Source organism: Artibeus jamaicensis, unplaced genomic scaffold, assembly GCF_021234435.1.
Source record: "Artibeus jamaicensis isolate MK-2021 breed Jamaican fruit bat unplaced genomic scaffold, CSHL_Jam_final contig_465, whole genome shotgun sequence".
NCBI classification, from domain to species: domain Eukaryota; kingdom Metazoa; phylum Chordata; class Mammalia; order Chiroptera; family Phyllostomidae; genus Artibeus; species Artibeus jamaicensis.
Genome location: NW_026521843.1, coordinates 30,368,373 through 30,392,393, shown reverse-complemented (window position 1 = coordinate 30,392,393; position 24,021 = coordinate 30,368,373). Strand labels below are relative to the sequence as shown.

Here is a 24,021-nt window from a genome sequence, read left to right as displayed (position 1 = left end):
ATCAGCTCATTCTGAGATTCTCCAATGACACAAAGCACAAATCTGCTACACTGAGGAAGGAAATGGTCATTCACCTGTACCTAAGACATCCCACTGATATCAGCCAGTTTACCTGCCACAGTGGGAATAAGCAGGAAAATAGGTCTGAGCTCTGGAACAGTGCTCTCCAGTAGGACTTTCTACAATGACAGAAATATCCTGTATCTGTAACTGTCCAATATGCCAGCCACTAGCCCCACATAGATAACTGGCTGTGATGAATGCGGCTCTAGACTCCATGACTAGTAGATGGGACAGACTGTCTGCTCCTGGACGAGGCACGAACAGACCCTCATCTGGAGGCATAGGCATATAGGGCCTGCTTAAGACTAAAACTGGAACAAAGGAAAGAAACCCACCCTACACCAAACCCTTGCACCAAGTGATAGGCAATGACAATCTATTGCTATGGGAAGGGCAAGAACATGAAGGGAAATGTGCAAACTCCTCCCCTGCCTCCAAATGTGGCACAAGCTGAAAGATGAAGATAAAAGTAGAATCACTGAAAAAAAAAAATCATCTGATACACCAGTTCTTCTTCTTTTTTTTAAAGATTTTATTTATTTATTTTTAGAGAGGGGGAAGAGAGAAAAAGGAAGAGATACAATGATGTGTGAAGGATACATTAATTAGTTGCCTCTTGTACAACTCCCACTGAGGACGTGTCCCACAACCCAGTCATGTGTCCTGATTGGGAATCGAACTGGTGACCTTTTGGTTTGCCGGCCAGCACTCAATCCCCTGAGCTATAACAGCCAGGGCTGATATACCAGGTTTTCACACTAAGCCCAAAGTATTGGCAGTCCATCTCTGCAGGAATGTGAAACCTGTAGTATGCTGAAGGGAAATATGATGACCACAAATCCCAATCCTAGTTCAATTAACTAGTTTGGCCAATACCTGTTTGCACAATCCACATGACAGAAGTAGAGGCATGCTTATTTCTGGGTGGAAACATTATTTATTTCAATTTCAACCATTTTTACACTGACATTCAATCCAAAATTATGAAATATACACAAAAACAGAAGATAAAGTAGTCAAACTAGACCCATAGACGGACTGGACACTGAAATGATCAGATAGATACCACAAGTAAGATTACTGTGTTTATGGACCTACTGGGAAATTTTAGCAGAGATGGAGAGTATTTTTTAAAAGGCAAATGCAAATGCTAGAAATAAATACGAAGAATCCTTTATCATGCTTATCATCAGAATGAACACAACAGAGGAAACAGTGAACCTATGTAAAGATTAATAGAAACGACCCAAACTGAAACAAAGGGAGAAAAAATAGGAAAAGGGCCAGAGCAACTACGAGGTAAGACAACAGCAAATGGTCTAACATATTTTTACTTGGAGTCCCAGAAGTAGAAAGTTAGCCAAAAGAAATATTTGAAGAGATAATGAGCTAATTTTTTTTTTAAATTTAATGAAAGACAACAAACCACAGATCTGAGAACCTCTGAAAAACCAATTTGGGATAAAAATTAAAAATAACATAATCAAACACATCATAGTCAAACCACTGAAAAGTAGTGCTAAAGAAAAAAATCTTGAAAACAGCTAAAAATAGAAGCACAACAGAGGAACAAAGATAAGAACGGCAAGAGACTTCTCATTAGAAATTAGGCAAGCCAAAGACAAGAGAACAGCATCTTTAAAGTATAGTAGTTCCCCCTTATCTGTGGGTTTGCTTTCCACAGTTTCAGTTACTTACAGTCAACCTCAGTCTGAAAAATTAAATTTCCCCAACCACTGACATTGTCTGCTGGTGCCATCCAAACACCATTACTGTCATGGTTCGATGATCCAGGATTACCTAAAGCAGATGATCCTTTTCTGATGCACGGTCAGATGGTCAATAGCAGCCTAACACTATGTCACAATGCTTACATCATTCGTCTCACTTCACCTCATCCCATAAGCATTTCATCATCTCGCATCATCATAAGAATAAGGGTGATTACAGAACAATGAGATGTTTTGAGAAAGAAAAAGAAAGGCCATACTCAACTTTTATTATTGTTACAATTGCCCTGGCCAGTGTGCCTCAGTGGATTGAGTGCTGACCTGGGAACCAAAGGGTCGCTGGTTCAATTTCCAGTCAGGCCACATGCCCGGGATGTGGGCCAGGTCCCCAGTTGGGGACATGTGAGAGGTAACCACACATTGATGTTTCTCATCCTCTCTTTCTCCTTCCCTTCCCCTCTCTCTAAAGATGAGTAAATAAATAAATAAATAAAACAGTATATTGTTACAATTGTTCTAATTTGTTATCAGTTACTGTTAATCCATAACTGTGCCTAATTCACAAATTAAACTTTATCATAAATATGTATGTATAGGAAAAAACACAGTATATTTATATATGTATATATAGGGTTCTGTACTATCTGTATCCACTGGAGGTCTTGAAACAGACCCCAGCAGATAAGGGGGAGGAATAGTGTATTCAAAAATTGCCAACCTAGACTTTTATACCCCTCTTCCACAAAATGGTTAAAACAGTATTTCATTGCTAGTGGAGGTGAATTATAAGAAATGTTAAATAAACTTCTCCAGGAAAAAGAAATTGATCCAGATAGGACATAAAGATTAGTCAACTTTTTCTGTAAAAGTCCAGGTAATAAATGAAACGGTATAACATTATTTGAAGGTAGACTGTGATAAAGAGATACATTGAAAATTTCACAGTAACAAGTAAAAAAAGTAAAGTAATAGCTAATAAGCCAAAGCAGTGATAAAACCAAATCATAAAAAAATACTCAATCCAGCCCTGGCTGGTATAGCTCAGTGGATTGAGCACAGGCCTGTGAAGCAGAGGGTCGCTGGTTCGATTCCCAGTCTGGGTGCATGCCTGGGTTGCAGGCCAGGTCCCCAGTATGGGACACGTGAGAGGCAACCACACATTGGTGTTTCTCTCCCACTCTTTCTCCTTCCCCTTTCTCTAAATATAAATAAATAAAATATTTTTAAAAATACTCAATCCAAAAGAAGGCAGGAAAAGTGGAAAAAAGAAAAAAAACTGAGCAAATAGAAAAAAATAGCATAGTAACAGATTTAAATCCAACCGTACCAATTGCATTTATGTAAATGGTCTCCATTTCAATTATAAGGCAAAGGTTGTCAGACTGAGTAAGAATATCTGAGCCCTGGCTGGTGTAGCTCAGTTAATTGAGCGCAGGCCTGTGAATCATGCGATCGAGGTTCGATTCCCGGTCAGGGCACATGCCTGGGTTGCAGACCAGTTCCCAGTGGGGACACATGAGAGGCAACCACACATTGATGTTTCTCTCCCACTCTTTCTCCTTCCCTTCCCCTCTCTCTGAAAATAAATAAATAAAATGTTAAAAAAAAAAAAAAAGAATATCTGATACACTGATAGAAACACCATAGGAACTAACAGAAAATCGAAACATTTAAAAAAACTAATTTATGTACCTATCTATAGTAGACTGAAAACAAATGATGGACATAATTAACATCAAGCTGAAGTCATCTGACTTGGCTATTTTTGTCTTCCTTTGATTTCCCCATATTTTAGGGTCTCCATGTTAACTTTCCCCACTTCCCCAAATATAGTAATGTTCATAATAACACTGACCTTGCCATGGCTTCTTTCCACTTTCTGAAAACATTTATTCAGGGACAGATTATGTCGAACAGAATTCTTCCAGCCTGTTGGTGCAGTGGCAAAATATGGAAAGCGGTCCAGAATCCAGCTATAAATTTCTTTGACAGGCAAACATTTATTTGGAGAGTGTTCTATAGCCATATAAATGAGAAGACTAAAAGAGTATGGGGGCTTCGAAGTTGCTGATTTTTTTTCCGGGTTCTGGTAGCAAGATGGTCCTAATGATGGCACATCATCTCCCTCTATGTCATACAAGGGACTAACGATTGGAAGACCCTCACTTCCAAAGCTGAAGTTTGTTAGAAGATTAGTACTTTCATGAAGCCAGTTCAAGTTTGTGAGTTCATCATCTGCTGATTCATTGTCCACTACAGTGGCCTTTGGCCTGGCAGCATCAACAGCTTCAGGCAAGCTTCCCATTTTGTAAATCTGACTTAATCCTGCAACCTTTTCAAATCCTGGAGTTTCAGCTCTCTTTTCTGGAGTCATTCCAATTACCGGACCCATTTACTCTTATAGTTCTGCAACAAAGGAAACAATTATCAATCAATGTAATGCTTAAGATTCTTAGGCTCATGGAAAAATAAAATGCATATTTAAATACCTCCAAATTGGAGAAATTTTGTATTACCCCATATAATATTTAAGCACTGTATTTGTACAATGAGGACACTAAAGGTTACAATATGAGTAAGAGAACTTATATTATTTGAAACGGCTGTAAATAAAATGCAGTATTATAGTACCATATGTCTGGGTGATATAAACAAAATTAAATTATGTATTTTGAGTATTTATCAAAGTCCCTAGCCCACAGTAACTACTTAATAAGAAATGGTTATTATTAAAAAAGAAGAGACTATTTCTTTGAATTTTAAGACTATATGATCTATGCATTCTAAGGATCTATGTTTTACCATAAGTCATATATATTGCTCAATATAGAAAACAAATTTAAAATATTGTTTAAATAATAATCCTAAATAAACCCTTTCCTCAAATCTAAAATATTTACTATAAAGAGAAACTATTTATAAGTTTTATTACATCATACTAAGATAACATTTCTTATTCACTGTATTTATTATCAGTAAAATCATATTTACTACCAGTTACTTCTTTTGTAAATTCCAGTATTTTACATCTGCATTGTATATAATCTCATCACATACTGATACTGAAAGGCTGACAGTCCCTTAATAAAACCTTAAGTGTCACTGTATTGCTGGCACTCAGTCCCCTGAGCCATACCAGCCAGGGCTGAAGTGTGACTGGCTGAAGTGTCTCTTTTTTCAAAGAGAAAAAAACTATTTCTATAACATCTGTTTTTATTTATATTTTCTCAAATGACTTTTCTTTTGCTTTTAAAACACATTTCAATTCAAAACACTTAACATGGGAAAACAACTGACTAATGTTGAAAGTGATAGAACTAATGTACTATTTAATTCATTTAATGATTCATAAATGTGCCTCATTTCTGAATTCAGTGAAAAACTGTCTATGTTTTCCATTATTCTAGTTAATCTACTTATAACTCCGTAACTGAAATATGAAAAGTACCAGATTTTGCCATGTATAATGTGCACACTTTGCCCAAATTTTTGAGGGAAAAATAAGGGTACACATTATACATGGGTAGTACCTGAAATCCCTTGTATCTGCTCTTGTGTTTTGTAATTATTTGTCACATAAAATTTCTTGAACTATAATATGTTCAAAAATAAATGCTAAAGTTCCTTTATAATGCAAAAAACAAGTATCTAAATATAAATGAATAAAAAACTGAACTAAAACAAAAGATTTTTTTCCTGAAAGTTTGGGCCAAAAACGTGGGTATACATTATACACAGGAGTGCATTATACACAGCAAAATACAGTACCTTCAAAGTTTTACTTTACTTAGAATACAGCTGGCAGGTTAGCCCCAAATTTATACAATTCCAGGGTACTCAATTATCAATAGCACTAGTTATTGATAATAATTTGGGGGCCAGGCACTGTGCGAAACACTATCTCAACCATCGATTAAACCCTATAAAATAGGAACTATTATTAACCCAATTATTATAGATGAAGAAAATGATTCACAGATGTTAAATATCCTGTCTGAGGTTACCTGGGTTAGTAACTGAAAATGCTAGAATTTAAAACCTGGCAGAGTGACTTAGAACCAAAATTCTAACCATTACATTATCCTGGTAACAGTACAAGTACATCACCTGTGAGTATGAATTACCCGATCCTACCCATTTTAAATTTTATCATTGTTCTCTCCACCTGGCTCTTATCTCTCTCACATACACCTATATCTTTAGCTTCTTACACTAAGACACTGTAAAAATGAAAAGGTCAAACTATAACAAATTTGTTGTCCATTTCAATCAATAAAGAAACCACGCATACATAAACATATGCACGTGTGCTCGTATGTGCACACATATTTCAGAGATGACATCCTGTTCTGTGTAACTGACCAAATGTTCATTTACCACTAAAGTCTCTCTACCCATAGAAAACTTAAAAAATGTAATGGTTGAAAATTAATTGGTTGAAGAAAGTCTTGTTTCCTTAAAAACATAAAAAATAAAAACTTTGCATTTAAGTGTCCAAAGAAAGAAATAACTAATTTCTAATGGTCCAGTTTTGTCTTTTCACCTATCTCTTCATTTATTTCCTGTTTTTAGAGATTTTACTTTTTTATTTTTTAGAGGGAAAGGAATAAGAAAAAGAGGGAAACATCAATGTGTGGTTGCCTCTCACATGCCCCCAACTGGGGACCTGGCCTGCATCCCAGGCATGTGCCCTGGCCAGGAATTAAACCAGCAAATTTCAGCCCACAGGCTACTTACTGCTCAATGCACTGAGCCACACCAGCAAAGGCTTTACTTTCAATTACATATAGAAATTAGGGAGTACCAAATAGCACTGATTAACATTTACTGAGATTTTACTATATTACAGACACTATGCTATGGGCTTTGAAATACACTGTCTCGACTTACTCCTCCATACTACTTAGCTCTATGTATGATTCTTTCTTTTTAACTGTGAATTGCATAAAGGGCATGAATCTTTTACTTTTGTATTCCTAATGAATCTTAAGAAAGTGTTGGGTGTGAGTAATCAATCCACTCATAATTATTTCAAACTGAAATTAATAATCAACATGCATGTCTACTCTGTACCAGGTGCTATGCTACCCACCTTTACTAGTTATTTATTTTAGAAACACATCCTTAATGCTAGTAAACACTGTCACTGGTAACCAGAAAACTGAAATTCACTGTTTATAAATAAGGAAATGGAAGTGAACTAAGCCATTTGTCTAAGGTTCTAAAGCTAAAAAAAGGAGAGCCAAAATTATAAACCAGGCTGAGTTCAATAGTCAACTCCTTTGTTCATTCGAGTACACTCAATATCTTAATGAATTTATATTTTAGCAATACTACTTAAAACAAATAGATATTGTTGACAGACACGAGAAAATAAGGTGACAGAAACTAATTTAGATGGTTACAACTGTTATTCCTCTGAATTACAAGTTTAGAATAAAATCTTATTAAGATAAAAACCAATATTATATCATCAAGTTAGTCAAAGATTACACAAAGTACACAGCCAAGCAAAGTTAAAAAAAATCAAGTACTGAAAGGCCAACATGCTCTTAGTAAGGTTTGAATTTACATTTTCAAGGAAAGAAGAGTGTTTCTAAACTGTCATTTTAGAATACTTTAGAATACCATCATCCACTTAGTACACTAAACATTAGAACACTAAATCCACCAAAACAAATAACTGTAAAAATAGAGAACAAATATACTAGAAAATATTCAACTTCACTAATGATTAAAGAAATACAAAAAATGTTAAATATGATAATGTAGCATAGTACCTAGTGTTGCACCAAGCACAAATACTAGTAATAAAAGTAACAGTATCTACTTTTGCACAAATAAGCAATAGTTTAAAAATATGTACAATAACAATTTGGGGCAAGGACCTCAGAACATTTTGGATAGCTACCTGGCAATATGCACCCAGAATCATTAAAAATGTCATATTTCTTGGCCCAGTAATTCCACTTATGAATCACTTCAGTGAAATAATCCTCTGTAGGGAAAAAATTCTCTCTCCTTCTCTTTTTATTTATTTATTTATTAATTTATTAATTAAAAAAAAATCTCACCTGAGGATATGCTCATTGATCTTAGAAGTGGGGCAAGGGGTGGGTGAGAGAAAGACAGAGAAACATCCATGTGAGAGAAACATCAGTGGGTTGCCTACTGAACACACCTCAACTGAGGATCCAACCCACAACCTTTTTGGTGTATGGGACGATGCTCCAGCCAACTGAGCCACCCAGCCAGGGCTCCTTCTCTTTTACACAGCACAAGCACACAGATGTCCATCCGAGATTAATGAAAGATAATAGATAACTATAAACAACTAATATATCTTATTACAGAAAAAAGATAAGTAAACTAAAGTACATCTATTCAATGTAATATTTAGTAGTCATTAAAAATGACTGTCATAAAGACTGTGAGGTAAACAAAAAAGCTTTATTAAAAACTGGTAAATAGAAAATAAAAGGTGAACAGTGGTTTCTATTAGTTAACTTGGTTAATCAGCCTAACAATAATTTTTCTTTGTTCTATTTTCTAGTATTTCTTTAATGTGTTTATCATTTTTATAGTTTAAAATTAAAAGAAACTCAAGCGGGAAAAGGCTATGCTAGATTTTTTTTTAAGATTTTATTTACTTATCTTTAGAGGGGAAGAGAAGGAGAGAGAGAGAGAGAAACATCAATGTATGGTTGCTTTTTGTGCGTTCCCTCTGGGAACTGGCCTGCAACCCAGGCACGTGCCCCGACTGGGAATCGAACAGCGATTATCTGGTCCGCAGGCCTGCGCTCAATCCACTGAGCTACACTGGCCAGGGCTGATTATTTTTAATTGTAGTAAAAGGGGGACAAAAAACCCAATAAAATTTATTTATAAAAAATTGTATATTTATTCTTACATGTTTAAACTTCAGTAACCTTCAAAGTACTCTCCATTTGATGCAATATTCCTATTGAGACTTTTTTCCCACTGCTCAAGACAGTTTTTTAACTACTTCAGTTTGATGCCTTATGGTGCTTCTGCCGTTTTTATTTCACTTCTTCCACACTGGCAAAGTTTCCCTCTGAGGACTTTCTTCATTGGGGGAAAAACAACAAAAAACAATTGCTTGGGGCAAGACTGGGTGAATAGGGAGGGTGGGACATAGGGTCATGACATTTTTAAGTTATAACTACTTACCAATCTTTTTATCATTCCTTCTTGAATTTCAGATTTTCTGTGACCATTTTCCTTCTATTTAAAAAGTGGTCTGCTGGTAAACTTCCAGATTTTATTTCTCTGAGCATGTATTTATTTAACTTTTTCTTAAAAGATATTTTTGCTGGTTATAGAACTCTAGCTTGAACTACCATGAGTCATAGTTGTTAGATTTATTTTCACTATCATCATTTCATGGTCTTCTATTCCCATTATTATTGAAAACTTAGTCCTTTGAAGGTGTTCTGTGTTTTCTCTAAAAATGCCCCTTTTATTAACCTTTTTTTCCCATTTATTGTCTCCTTGTGTTGCATTCCAGATTCCTTCAGATTCATCTTTCATTATATTAATTTTTCTTCAGTGGGGTCTATTTGCTTTTATCCATCCATTAAATATTAATTACTTAAAATATTAGTGAAAATATTAGTGTATATTTTCACTTCTAGAACTTGTGATTTTTTTACATAGTTTCTTACTCTTTTCCTCATTTTTAAGCCTTCACTGAACACATTATTTTATATTTTACATCTGATAATTCCAAGATGTGAACTATTCTCAGGCCTGATTCTTCTGATTCTTTTATACTGTATCCTGTTTCCCCTAGATGTTTATACATTTTTATTACAAGCTAATCATTTTCATTAGAACTTTACCAACTGGAATCATTTGATGATGATGATTTGTGTTGCTTCTGTCAGGCTTCTGAGAGCAGTAACAATCCACGATCCTTTTAAATTCTTAGCTTGAGGGTTACTATGAATTCAGGCTGCAAACCAATAAGAGGGCTGGTTTGTGGTAATAAATTTTCAGCAGAGATTTTATTTTTCCCATTAGCAGAAATAATCTAGAAAGATAATCTTCTTTGTTATCCACTGGGACACCATGGGAAAGAATTTCTAGATCACTCTTACACCTACAATGTACAGCCTTGCAGAACTCCAAATTACTGGGAGAAGCCTGTTTCTTGCTTGATGTTCTACTTTGGCCAGGCCTGGGCTTTGCTTCCTGATCCCCAGCCCTACATAGCAAGGAAACAGAGTTCACTTAATTTGGTAAATACCCTCAAGGCAATAGCCAGTTTCAGCATTCAGCTTACCTCACTAGGTTTTCAGTTAGTGGTTGGGCTAAATATTCTTTGCTTTTGCGCCAGACCATCGATGCATTTTTATTCAGTATGTTAGCCTTTCAGCAGAAAGGCTTGTCCAGGCATTTAGTTCACCATGCTGCTGAAAACAGATATTTACATTACTTTCTGATGGCAACATCTCTAGCATGCATTATTCTCTATTGTTAGAGCACGTGTTCTTAAGTTTCTTCAGCCTCAGCACACTTGAGGAATTTGATTTACAGTACTTCTGTCTATAAGGAGTTGCTCATTATGACAGTGACTTCCAACTGGAATTAGGTAGAGAACATTTCCTTGGAGGTTAAACATAGTCATCAAAAACTCGGTGCAGATTTTTTAAAAGAGGGTGCTTTCATCCCTTTAAAAAAACATGCTCCACTTCCGCCAAGATGGAGGCATAGGTGGAAGCACTGCGCCTTCTCACACAACCAAGTTTAAAAACAACAAAGTTTTAGCAACAAAAATGCAGCCAAAACACAGATAATTGAACTACACAGAAGTCTGACAACAATAAACCCTTCAGCCAAACCGGTAAGAGGGGCAGAGCCAGCAGCAGAGCAGGGTTGGGCAGGAAAGATCCACTGGACAGACCCAGGCGCACAACCCAGGTGCGCTGGCAGCCGTAGGTGGATCCCAGGTGTGGAGAAGCGGGCAGACCCACTGAGGGAGCAAGGCGGTGGACTCACTGAGGGCTGACCAAAGTCACATAGTCGAGCGCAGATAAACTGGTGAAGGAGTGAAGCGGTGAGACAGACCTTGCAGGCCCCAGTGGCGGAAAGTGGCAGAGGGGACCGCCATTGTCCCTCTCTGACCCCGCTCCCACATACAGCATCACAAACCAGTGACCACCCTGGTGAACACCTCCTCGTACATAACAGGCACAAACAGATCAAAACATGGCTCAAGAACAACTCAGAGCTTCAGAGCCGATAAATCTAAGCAATGAAGAAATAGCCAAACTTTCAGATGCACAGTTCAAAACACTGGTGATCAGGATGCTCACAGAACTGGTTGGTTTTAGTCACAAATTAGAGAAACATATGAAGGCTAAACTAATTGAAATGAATGGAAATGTACAGGAAACCAATAGTAATGGAAAGGAAACTGGGACTCAAATCAAAGGAGTGGACCAGAAAGAGGAAAAAAATGACCAAACAGAAAAGGGTGAAGAAACAAGAATTCAAAAAATCGAGGAGAGGCTTAGGAACCTCCAGGACATCCTTAAACATTCCAACATCCTAATTATAGGGGTACCAGAAGGGAAAGAGGAAAGGCCACAAGTGGAAAACTTTTTTGAACAAATAATAAAGGAGAACTTCCCCAATCTGGCAAAGGCAATAGACTTCCAGGAAATCCAGGAAGCTCAGAGAGTCCCAAAGAAGTTGGACCCAAGAAGGAACACACCAAGGCACATCATCATTACATTAGCCAAGATTAAAATGAAGGAGAGAATCCTAGAAGCAGCAAGAGCTAAGGGGACAGTCACCTACAAAGGAGTCCCCATCAGACTGTCAGCGGATTTCTCAAAAGAGACCTTAACAGGCAAGAAGGGGCTTGAAAGAAGTATTCCAAGTCATGAAATCCAAAGACCTACATCCAAGATTGCTCTAACCAGCAAAGCTTTCATTTAGAATGGAAGGACAGATAAAGTGCTTCTCAGATAAGATCAAATTCAAAAAGTTCATCACCAAGCCCTTATTATATGAAATGTTAAAGGGACTTACCTAAGAAAAAGAAGAGAAAAAAGATGAACAGTGAAAGGACAGCAAACTCATAGTTACTAAGAACCATACCTAAAACAAAAACAAACTAAGAGGACAGCTAGATCAGGAGCAGAAACATAGAAATGAAGATCGCATGGAGGGTTAGCAACAGGGGAGTGGGAGAAGGAAAAGGGGGAGAAGGTACAGAAAATAAGCAGCATAGATGATAGGTGGAAAATAGATAGGGGAGAGGGCAAGAATAGTATGGGAAGTATAGAATCTAAAGCACTTGAGACAGGTGGTCATAAAGTAAAGGGGGGGGAATGGTGGGGGAGGGGTGTGCAGGGTGGAGGGGAATAAAGGGGGGAATAGAACTGTAATGACAATCAATAAAATATATTTAAAAAAAAGAAAAAAAACATGCTCCATAATGCAATAAAGATATTTTAATCCCTTAACTATAATTTAGGTCCATCATTATAAACAAAGACTTGATAAAGAGTAACACTTATAGGAGCTACTCAAGTATACAGGATTATTGGCCAGTTTATCAGTGTTTCTCAAATCAGGATGCCCCAAGGATATTTTCCAGAGATCACAAGTTCTGTCATTTTCATTTTTTTATTTCATTTCAATAACAGCATAAAAATACATTTGACCATTTCCTTTTTAAAAATTTTATTTACTGATATTAGAAAGAGGGGAATCAGGGAGGGAGGGGGGAGGGGAGAGCATGGGAGGGAGGGAGGGAGGGAGGGAGGGAGGGAGAGGGAGAGGGAGAGGGAGAGAAGGAATCATTGATTTCTTATTTCACTTATTTATGCATTCACTGGTAGATTCTTACATGGGCCCTGACAGGAGATTGAACCTGCAGTCTTGGAATATTGAGACAATGCTCTAACTAACTGAACTACCCAGCCAGGGCCTATTTTACCATTTTCAAAGAAAAAAATGAAAAGACTTAAAACTACTTGAGGACCCAGGTGGTGTGGCTCAGTTAGTTGGAGTATCATCCCATAAATCTAAAGGTCAGGATGCATGTCTGGGTTGCCAGTTTGGTCCTGGTCAGGGCACCTGTGAAAGGCAACTCTCACATTGATTTTCCTCTCCTCCTTTCTCTCCCTCCTTCCCCCTTTAAACATGTCTTCCGGTATGGATACAAAAATAATAATAATAAAAAAACCTACTTGAGGAACTGAAATCAGTGATTCTCAAAATGGGATCTATAATTTTTTTCTACATAAGGGACACTTATAATTAAGGTTGAGAAAAATTGCTCCACACTAAAAGGACTCACATTCCTATGCTTTATTTACTGGATTAATCTTCTTAGTTCTATATCCTAGACTTCATTTGTACTGTAGTCACTACCTGATTATACAGGTATATGACCCCTTATCTAAAATCTTTGAGATACATTTCAGAATTCAGAGTATTTGGATTTTAGAAAGGGACTACAATGCAAAAGAGGGTTATATGATGTGACAGTGAAGTCCGAGGCAGCACCCATAATAAACATGTTCATATTTCTGCCGCAAAACGTATGTTCACACTAAAAGGTAACTAAATAAAGAACATCAATAGTCTTACATCAGGTCAGATCATGTTTTGCCAATAAATAAAACTTTTGGTTTTCATAGCATTTTTGATTTCTAAATCGTTGGGATGGAATTATACAATCATTATTTGCTATAATTGTACAACCATTATTTGCTATAAATTTATCTGGAAACCAGATCGTAGTAAGAAAGATTGGATAAGGGTAATAAGTTCACTTTAAGGTACATAAATTTAATGTATAAACTTTGTAATTTTTCTCCTAGCTACTTAGGACTCTCTTTTTATCTATCTATGGTTTAATAGTGGAAGATACAGAATAAGTGAACTGATAAGCAAGAAATATATTATGAATTCTAAAATGTCAGAAGTTCCTAAATGTATATAGGAATTTAAAATACATTCCAAAAACAATATATTAGCCAAATTAGATTATGATTACAATGTCTCTTCAGCTAGCAATGTAGATAAAAGACAGAGAAAGAGACGTACACTATTCAGCATAACCTCTCCCAGTCCTTTTCTAATAAATTTCAAGGAGACACCTCTTCTGCTAAACTCATGGCTCTGTTGTCATGGTTGTTAGATGCTATAGAAAATAGTGTACAACTAAAATGGAAGCCTTTTTTTCTTCAGAAAGAATATACTGTATTTTGCCATGTATAATGTGCTCCCACGTTTTTGGCCCTAACTTTCAGGGGAAAAAAGAGTTCATTTTAATTTTTAATTCAATTTTTTATTTATTTACATTTAGGTACTTGTTTTTTGTATTATAAAGGAATCTTAGCATTTATTTTTGAACATATTATGGTATAAGAAATTTTATGTAACAAATAATTATAAAACACAAGAACGGAGAGAAGTGATTTTGGGTACTACCCATGTATAATGCACACCCTTATTTTTTCCTCCAATATTTGGGCAAAAAAGTGCACATTATACATGGACAAATACGGTATTTAACACTAGGAGGTATTAAACAGAAACTTGAGGGGGCAATATATTTGAAGTTGTAAAGAATTTCATATTATTGCCCTGGCTGGTATGGCTCAGTGGGTTGAGTGCTGGCCTGTGGACTGGAAGGTCGCTGGTTCAATTCCCTGGACAGGGCACATGCCTGGATTGTGGGTCAGGTCCCCAGTTAGGGGCAGGCAAGAGGCAACCAAATTATGTTTTTCTTTTTCTCTTTCTCCCTCCTTTCCTGTCTCTAAAAATAAATAAATAAAATCTTTTTTTTAAAAGAATTTCATATTATAAAAAACATAAAATCTAAATCATTACTCTTAATATCATAATCACATCTGGATATCATGAAGCAGATGGTTAAGAGCATAAGCTGTGAAGAGATAGTCTCAAATCCCTTCAATGGGGAGGATTTACCATTCAATAGGATTCTACCACTCAGTAGGATTCTAACACTAACAGCTCTACCACTCAATAGGATTCTAATAGTATCTTTCAATTTAGAATTGGCTCCAAGTCCAGCAATCCTCATGAATATAATAGTACCTACTTTAATAAGATTGTTAGTACAAATTACATGAGAATAAATATAAAGCACTTAGAATGGAGGTAAAGTATACAATAAATACTAGCTGTTGGGAACCACCCTGCCTGATTTCAGAAAGCTGTAAACCCCCATGGCTAAGGCTGAGTGAGAGACTTTGGGGACCCTAAGCCACTAAGGAGACAAAGCTTATCTTCCTGTCAGGGGCACTGCCTCTGCCCCCTTTACTTCACCCTGCCTGGCCCCCAGTGGATGACCAGTTAGCCAAATGACAGGTAAGATTCCTCAAGGGAGGGACAACCTAAGACAGGCATGATCACAAAGGGGCCCTCAGGGAAGGACTTGGGGGGCTACAGAAAAAGGGGGTGATGGACCCTCACCCCTCAGCTTTGACATAGCCTGAATCCTCATTCTGTGTGCAAGAAGTCTCCTAATCTCTTGGATGCCTTACTTCCCCTGCCTGACTTAAGCCTGAAACAATGACAGAGAGCAGTGCAGCCCTGTGCTGGAAAGGGCAGGTTCCCCAGGGTGATCAGGCTTAAGAAAAAAATGCATAAAAGCCTGTGAAATTTGCTTTGCTAATACCCTCAATTTAAATGGTAAGGGTCCAAGCATGAAATGAGTTTATTTCCCCAAAGTTTTATGACCCTTTAGCGAACAGACCCTGACTCAGAATAAGTTCTTGTAGTTCTTTATATGTTATCTATTGTTTGATCCTTACTGCCTGACAATGATTGATGAGCTTTACCTGTATTCCCATGCAAACTGAACCCAATAAAAGCTCATTGAGGAAAAGGTTCCTGGTCCTTCTCCTTTGGGAAATTGACCACCTTTCCTCCCTAAGCAGATCATGTCTTGGTAGACTTATTCTCATCTGTGGTGGCAGGGGTCCTGCAGGCAGACCCCACCCCCTGCCACCAACAACTAGCTATAGAGATAGTGATTATTAATGTTATTAATTTTTTAAATTATTACTAGCTTTCTTTTTAAAGTAGTAGATTTATATCTTTTAAATAAAAAGTTATGGTATACAAAATCAGTAACAATACTTTGTTTTGAAATTTGAAAATTAGAAAAAATTCTAGTGTTAAGAATGGATCCCCTTCACCACCAATGACACCCATTGACAAAACAGCCAACTGAAATTAGGCCTTCTCAGAAGAGTGCTGCAATATCAGTTTCATCATCTTTATGATACAATTTTCACTTCCTTATTCTATTTGTACCTATGAACTTTGTTAGGTTATGTCAATATCTTACCCAATCATGCAACATGACAAAATCCTTCAAATCTTTCTAATTTAAATAATATAAAAGCACTTAAATCATATGAACTTTCAGAACTTTAAAAATATTTTATTGTCTAGTGCACCCCTACCCCTCTAAATTCCTTTATTAACAGCTCTGGCTGATAACATTCACACACACACATAAAAAATAATGAAAATAACTATATTACCTTTGAAATAAGAAAAGTTTAGTTTTCTCTAATAATGACATTGTCAATAACAAAAAGAAAAGATAATGCTCTATATAATGCTAATTTATGCATTGCAAATATAATGCTATGATCAAAACAGGACAGAAATATAAATAAAAGCATATATAGTTACATTCATTTGTATTCAACTAATTCAGAATCTACTATCTTGTTATAAAATTCTTATCAAGTTAAAATATTCAAAATAATAATTTCCCCTAGTTTCAAGATATTACTTATATTGTGAATTTCAGCATATATAATATTTTAAAAATATGAGTTCATGAATATAAAATTTAATGACAAGAACTCAGGCTCTAAGTCCAGCAATCCTCATGAATATAAAAGTTTTTTAGTTTTTACTTTACTAAGTAACACAGTACCACAGCAAATAAGAAATAATTTCAATTAAGTCAATTCTATTAATGCTGTTTAATCATTTTAAAAAGTGCTTTTCAAATCATATTATCAACTCTCTTGTTATATTTTCCTTACATTATCTTACACATATAATTGTCAGAGCCCTAAATCTGTTATTTGCAAGAAAATTTTTAACTGTTAAAATTTACATTTAACCCATTACACTAAGAGTTATTAGAATATAAAAAATAACACTGAAAATTGACTCAGATCAAAATAAAATATGGTAGTCAATTTTTGATATCCAAAGCAAATTTATTCCAATTTACTTTTTTTCTTACACCACTAAGTATTTCTTTCCTCATTACCTAGAAAGAGTACTAAGAAAAATCAATTTTGCTGTTTCTAAAAAGCCTTTACTACACTGGTATGAAAAAGAACCATGTCACCTGTTATGTTATACTAAAACTGGGCAGAAAATAAAACCAACACTTGAGCAATGGTACTGAGAGGCCCTGAAGACTTGTAGTCAGTACCATGCTTAATTAAGCAAGGGATGATTAACCATGAACTATATATGGCAGCATCTGACTTAACAGATGAAGTTGTTTCTCATCGTTTTTACCCTATTGGTCCAGCTTCCTACTTAAACTCAATTTCTTTATACTCACTTGAAAAATGTGAATTCCTGAGGCATGTGACAAATGGATCATGATTTTTTTTTGGGGGGGGGGTTATATTTAATTAAATGCATTTCCAACTGCTAATTCTGTCATTTTACCTGGTCTTAAGACATTTGGAAATTTTATTCTTATTGACTTGCCATTTTACTTCCCACCAAGAACTTAATGTCATTGGTAAATCAAACAATCTTATAAATGTCAAAAGAGCAACCAGAGAGTAGACCTCCCACCTCAGATTTGGGCTTTCCCATCCAATCACTTTAGATTAACTCATATTAAAAAAACATTTGATTTGGGCTAAGACATCCTAGCAAAGAGAAATAGGCATTCACTTAATTTAGATCACTAAACAATGGTTTTCATAGAAAAAAAACTATGACAGTGCTATGACATACCACAGAAATATAAAATGTTTGTGCACTAATATTAAAACTACCTGGCAATTAGCTGATTTCTTTCCTGTAATTTAAGCACTGTCCCTGATTAAGATATACTATACATCAAAGAAATTTCCATTCAATTTCCCTCTCCTTTCCTCACCTCCAATCTCCTAAGGAATGACCTATTTTTATTTGTTAATTACAGTAAGGTACCATTTCTCAAGACTGGAAGCCACTGCATTATATTTCCTAGATTTATTCAACAGTGTAAAAAACTTATTATAATAAGCTCAACATAAAATATTTTAGCAGTTTACAGCTACTAATACTTTTCTAAATCTTGTCAGTTATTCATTTAAAAGTTTTTCTTCTCATTAATTTGTCACATTGGGTGAAAAATATGAAAGGATTAAGCAAAAACAAACAAAAAACCTCACAGACACAGGCAACAGTACAGTGTTTACCAAAGGGAAAGGGGGGTGGGAGATAGCAGAAGAAGGTATGGGAGGGTAAATGGTGATAGAAGAAGACTTGACAATAGAATACCCAGGTGATGTATTACAGAATTGTACACCTGAAACCTACATAATTTTATTAACCAATGTCACCCCAATTCAACAGAAAAGAAAAAATTGTTACATTGTTAGCAAAAACAAGATGTAATATTTATTGAGCACATACTATTTGCAAGGCATTGTGTAATAAACCTAAGAAATGCAATAACTTTAAAGATATCCTATTAACTTAAAATATCTGTTAACTTTAGTAACCTTCAGTAAGGAAAAAAAGACATTAAAAAGGAAGGAACTCACAACTTTTCCCATTGAATTAACAATACATTCTTTGTTTTTATTAAGATTCTTGATTATAAGTACTACCCCCTCCCATAAAATCCAATACTGAGATTAGAGGGTAAAATCCCACATGTACTGCAAAAAGACGTATGTTTGATTATAATGCTACATGATGTCATGTATCCAGGACAACAGAAGCATTATGGTCTCTTAGGAATAAAACTGCCTCTTCGTCATAGATTTAGGTGACACAGCATGTGATCCATTGTCTCTAAACAAACAAAAAAAAATGTGTGCAGCTGCATTTTCCAGTCCAAGAAAGGGGGGTGGGGAGCAGAATACAAAAGGGTCAAAGATGTCTCATAGGAAAACTGTTTTTCAAATAGGATTTAAAATAAAAGAAAGTAAAATGAGTGGGGCAGGGGGGAAGCCTTTCTCCAAATCATGCTAAAAGCAGAAAATACTAAAATCTGGGGGGAAAAATCTGTTGTGGTAACTTTCCACTGAAGCCACTTTTCTCCTAACTTGCCCAGATGCACTGTGTAAACCATGGCTCAAATGCCACTTCTATCTAGAAAATTTTGTACTATTTGTACACAGTAGAGAGTTACCCTATACACTGTTGCAGCATTTGCCAAAAAAAAACCCCTCAATTGTTCATCAGTTTCTAGGGGAAGTTAAAATGAAGCAATAGCTTTGTAAGTTTAAAAATGAACACATTGGCTTCTAAACAGTAACAAACCCGATGTTTTCTGCATAAAAACCAAACACTTCCCTTTACAATGAATCTCTAGCACAAAACCCTGCCCTTCACACAGTAAGGTAAAAAAGCAGTACCCAAATCTAAATCGAGTGAAAACTGTTTTCTCTAATAAAGAAAATAGCTATGTCTAATAAATGTTTAAGAAGTAGATGACACGATAATTTGTAAACTATCAGTATCTAAAATATCACAATTACCTTACATGTTATTAAATATAACGATAGAAAAGAAGCACTATGAAGAAGCAATAGTAGCTCCTAGAATAATCTAGTATTAGAAACCCATATTCTCAAACTTTGAATAGCAATCAGTGTGGGATCCAAGCAAAATATGCTGGAGGTTGAAAAAAACTGATCAAACAGAAATTAAAAAACAAAAATAATCACTAAAGGAATTAAAAGTAATAACCACCTATGCAACAAACCATAGAGTGACCAGTTAGCCAACCAACACTCTTGTTCTTTGATGGTCTTGTAACTGCACTTGAGAAGTAACGCGGAGAGGAACAAAGTAACGTAGAGAGGAACAAAGTAACAGAAACCTGAGAGTCAGGAGATCTAATGTCCCAAAGTACAAAGGTAAATTTGGTTGGCATTTGAATACAGTCAGCTGGTATTATTTTTGTCACGATTTTAAGATAATTTTCAATACCCTGAACATAAGCCATGGAGTAAATCTCTCATAGCCAATTAAATTGTCCCACTGAAAATAAACATTTTTAAAAAGCACACTCATGATCAGAAATACATTTGATCAGAAGAAAAAAAGACAGAAATACATTTAATAAAGGCATAAACTGGTATCTTACAAATAAGCCCCTGCTGTCAAATTTGAAAAGCAAGAGTAAAACTGACTATAATAAAACTATACTGGTTGATTTAATGTACTGATTTTATATGTAATTCCCTAAACAACACAAAAGTATAATTAATTTAACACAGAATTAAGTCCATTTTACTTTATTTTTATTAGAATTTTTAATCCTCACATGAGGACATTTTTTTCATTGCTTTTTTAGAGAGAGAGGAAGGGGGACAGCAAAACATCAATTGGTTGCCTCCCATATGTGCCAGACATGGGGCTGAACCTGCAACCTAGGCATGTGCCCTGACCAGGAATTAAACCCACAACCCCTCAGTTACATACTACAAACCAACCAACTGAACTTCACTGGTTAGGGCAAAATTAAATCCATTTTAAATAGGACTAAGCTAACCCTATGAGTACACTTACACTAAAGTAAATATTAAAGTAAGATATTTTTATACTAAAAATTATTAAAGACATTTCCACTATAAATAGACCCCCAGAGCATTTTAGAAAATAATACTGCACCCTAATAAACTCTCAAGTTTCTAAATAAACTTACATGGCATATAACCTAAAGTCTACTTAAGCCATATTAATATTAACTTCAGCTATGTACAGCTAAGTAGTCTAGTTCTCACAACCAGTAGACAGAATCAGCAGGAGAGTGGATGTTAGTTCCACTTGATAATATAAAGAATATTGAAAGGGATAGTGGCTGTTTTTCTCTTGGTGGTAGATCAGTGTTTGTAGTGGGTTTTTGTTGTTTTTTTGATCTGGTAAGTTTAAGATGCTTATGAGATACTCAAGTAAAGGGGGCATTTGAGATAGATGTGATCAAAGGTTAGGGAGACTTGTCTGGTCTGGAGATAGATTTTGGGGTACTTATATCTTAAACCTGCCCATCCCTCTCTCCATTTTCATGGTCACAGCTATAGTCCAGGTTAACATCATCTCTCATCTAAACCACCACAACAGTAATCTTCATAAATGGTATCCACTATGGTTGTGTTCTGCATAAACACACAGTGGCTATGACAATACCTTCCTAAACTGGTCTCCCTCAATCTGTGTCTGATCCTCTTAATTTGTTCTCTAAAATGTAACTAGAGTAACCTTATAAAATACAACTCTGACAATGTCCTTTTCTTGCTCAATATATCCAGGGGAACCTAAGATCAAAATCCAAAGTTCTTGACATGGTATATGACAGACCCTGCACAACTTAGCGCCTGCGTAACCTCCCTGACCACTCTTTTGCCACTCTTCCCCTTGTTCTCCCCACTTTAGATTCTGAACAGGCCATGCTTTCGCCTCCCCCAGGACCTTTACAAATGCTACTTCTTCTGCCTAACACTTCATTGTACCTAGCCCTGGCTAGCTATCATTCACATCTCAGCTTTACAATCTTAAGAGAAACTGCCTCCTACATTCCATATTAGACGGTACCCCAAACTGCATTCTTCTATAATATCCTGTACTTTAAATATATATATATATATATTTATTTTTAGAGAGGGGAAGGGAGGGAGAAAGAGAGGGAGAGAAACATCAATGTGTGGTTGCCTCCACATTCCCTCTACTGGGGGACCTGGACTACAACCCAGGCATGTGCCCTGACTAGGAATCAAACCAGCAACCCTTTGGTTTGCAGGCCCACACTCAATCCACTGAACTATACCAACCAGGTGATATCCTATACTTTTTGTTAACATTTATCATACCTAGAATGGTTTAATACACATCTTTTCCTGACTTACTAAAATCTCTATAAGGCAGATTTGGTTATCCGTTTTGTTTACTGCTCAAATACTTGTCTGACATCTCAGTTCTAGCTCTGCTACTACATAACTTTGACATCTATTAAATTAGATGGTTGCATTTTCATTCTATAATAATCTACATGCTATTAAAAATGGAAATTCAACTACTACTAGTTTTCCTGCAAATATATACATGGTAAGACCTACATGTACATTTCCTACATGCCTGAATGTATGTCTAAATTATGTACATAATTAATATAAAGGTGAGAACTAATACTTTTTCATATGTATTATTTTGTTTCACTAGTATTAACTCCTTTAGTTTTTATAACAACCCTACCAGGTAGTTGCTATTATTAGTGTCTATTTTCTATCTGGAAACAGATATAGAGAAATTAAATGATACGCCTAATACCACAAATCTTGAAGTGGCACAACTAGCACACAAGCACAGGGAGTATAGCACAAAAGCACACACTCTTCACTACCACACTAGCTGTCATTCTGCCTAGATTGCTTCATAAGTATCAATACAAAAGAAAGAACAAAAAAAGTACATACTATCATCAATAAATCTGACTTAATATCTACATCCTCAAGCTAATGCTCTTCTGCTTGAAGAAATATAATTAGTCCTAACTAGACTAATCCTGTTCAAATACTTCCTGTGCATTTCTCTATTTATATGCTTGCTCCTGCTATTCTAACATTGGATTTGTCTACCTTGCCTGCCACTATTTAGCCAAAGCCCTAATATTTAAGGCCTAACTCAATGACAACTCCTCTATGTAATTCTCACCCAAACATCTTTTCCAGATTTTTTTCTCTTTCCTACTATGTTCCAAATGCATTTATCTATCCTTTTGACTGTAGTTTTATGTCTCAATAGCTCAAAAGAAACAATAGACATAAACTGCCTTATAAACACTAAAGTTCTATACTTTATAAGATACTTAATCCAGACTAAATTTTTATTAAAAACGAGAAGGAGAATTAAAAAATGTACACAATACTCCTAAACAGATTGCTTCAAGCAAGTAGAACCTGGCTCCAACTTGCTGCCAACTAGCTTAAAAATGCAAGGGGAAAATTACACCCAAATTACACCATGCCATTAAGTTTTCTTCAACCAAACAAAGATATTTTTTATCAAACTATATAAAAAAACTTAAGTAAACTATGATATTTATTTTAAAACTATGTACTGAGCATTTAATATTCAAGTGCAAAATACTGTATTTTCCATTATGCTTTGCAATCTTTTCACTTCCTAAATTTCAGTTCTCCACTTAAGAAGTATTACTGATACACCACTAATAAAATTCTATCATGACTGTAAAATCCACCCCACCCAATCCCACTGCTTGGGAAAAGTTACTTCCTACTCTGTGTTCCCACGGTACTCATGAATCTATGTCTAGAATAGGATGTCTTACACTGCTATTATTTACTTTCATTCACCTAATTACTAACATGTAGTAAGCATTTGATATTTGTCAAATTAGTATCTTCACCTAGTACAAATTATTTAATTTTTTGTTCTTCTAAACATAAAGAGAATTTCCTATTGAGCTTTCTAATTATTTTCTATCTCTAAATTTTATTCATATACAGAAAAACCAACTAACAAAATTCTCAAAACTCTAACCAATCAATATGAAGCTGTTAAACCCAATTCTAACTCCATAATTTAAGAACAGTCCTAGATGTACATAATGCAGGTTAGCTTTTTAATACTGGAAACAGCTAAGGCAATAAATGTCAAAGCAACTAACATTTGTGTATTTGCAACGGAAAGACAATTCCATGACCCTTTACTGTAATATCCTCTACTCCTTTCTGGGGACAAATATCCATTTTTCAAAGACATAAGTTTCCAGTTCAAAGTATGAATTTCCGACTCCCAGTCACAATGGCAGCATAGGTAAATACAGCTTGCCTCCTCACACAACCACATCGAAGTTACAACTAAAATATAGAACCATCAGAAATTGAGTTGAATGGAAGTCCAACAACTATGAAATTAAAGAAACCAGATCCATCCAGACTGGTAGTGTGGGGGAGCTTTGCCTGAAGGGCCCCTCCAGCCCCCA

The 24,021-nt window shown here is 35.6% G+C and overlaps 1 protein-coding gene across 7 annotated transcripts in view; it reads right to left on the bottom strand.

The window, feature by feature from the left end:
• FOXN2 (forkhead box N2) overlaps positions 1 to 24,021 on the bottom strand; it is a 58,157-nt gene that overhangs the window by 23,585 nt on the left and 10,551 nt on the right. For 2 of the 7 annotated variants that reach the window (XM_037161218.2, XM_037161217.2), the window contains 2 exons: positions 10,099 to 10,225; positions 3,649 to 4,199 (listed from right to left, as the gene is read on the bottom strand). In XM_037161218.2, coding sequence (XP_037017113.1) covers positions 3,649 to 4,185 — 537 coding nt within the window. In that variant the 5' untranslated portion in view covers positions 4,186 to 4,199; positions 10,099 to 10,225. Of the gene's footprint in view, positions 1 to 3,648; positions 4,200 to 8,703; positions 8,880 to 8,984; positions 9,401 to 10,098; positions 10,229 to 24,021 lie in introns of those variants that run through there. The other 5 variants (XM_037161219.2, XM_037161216.2, XM_037161221.2 and 2 more) reach the window with 4 other exon arrangements.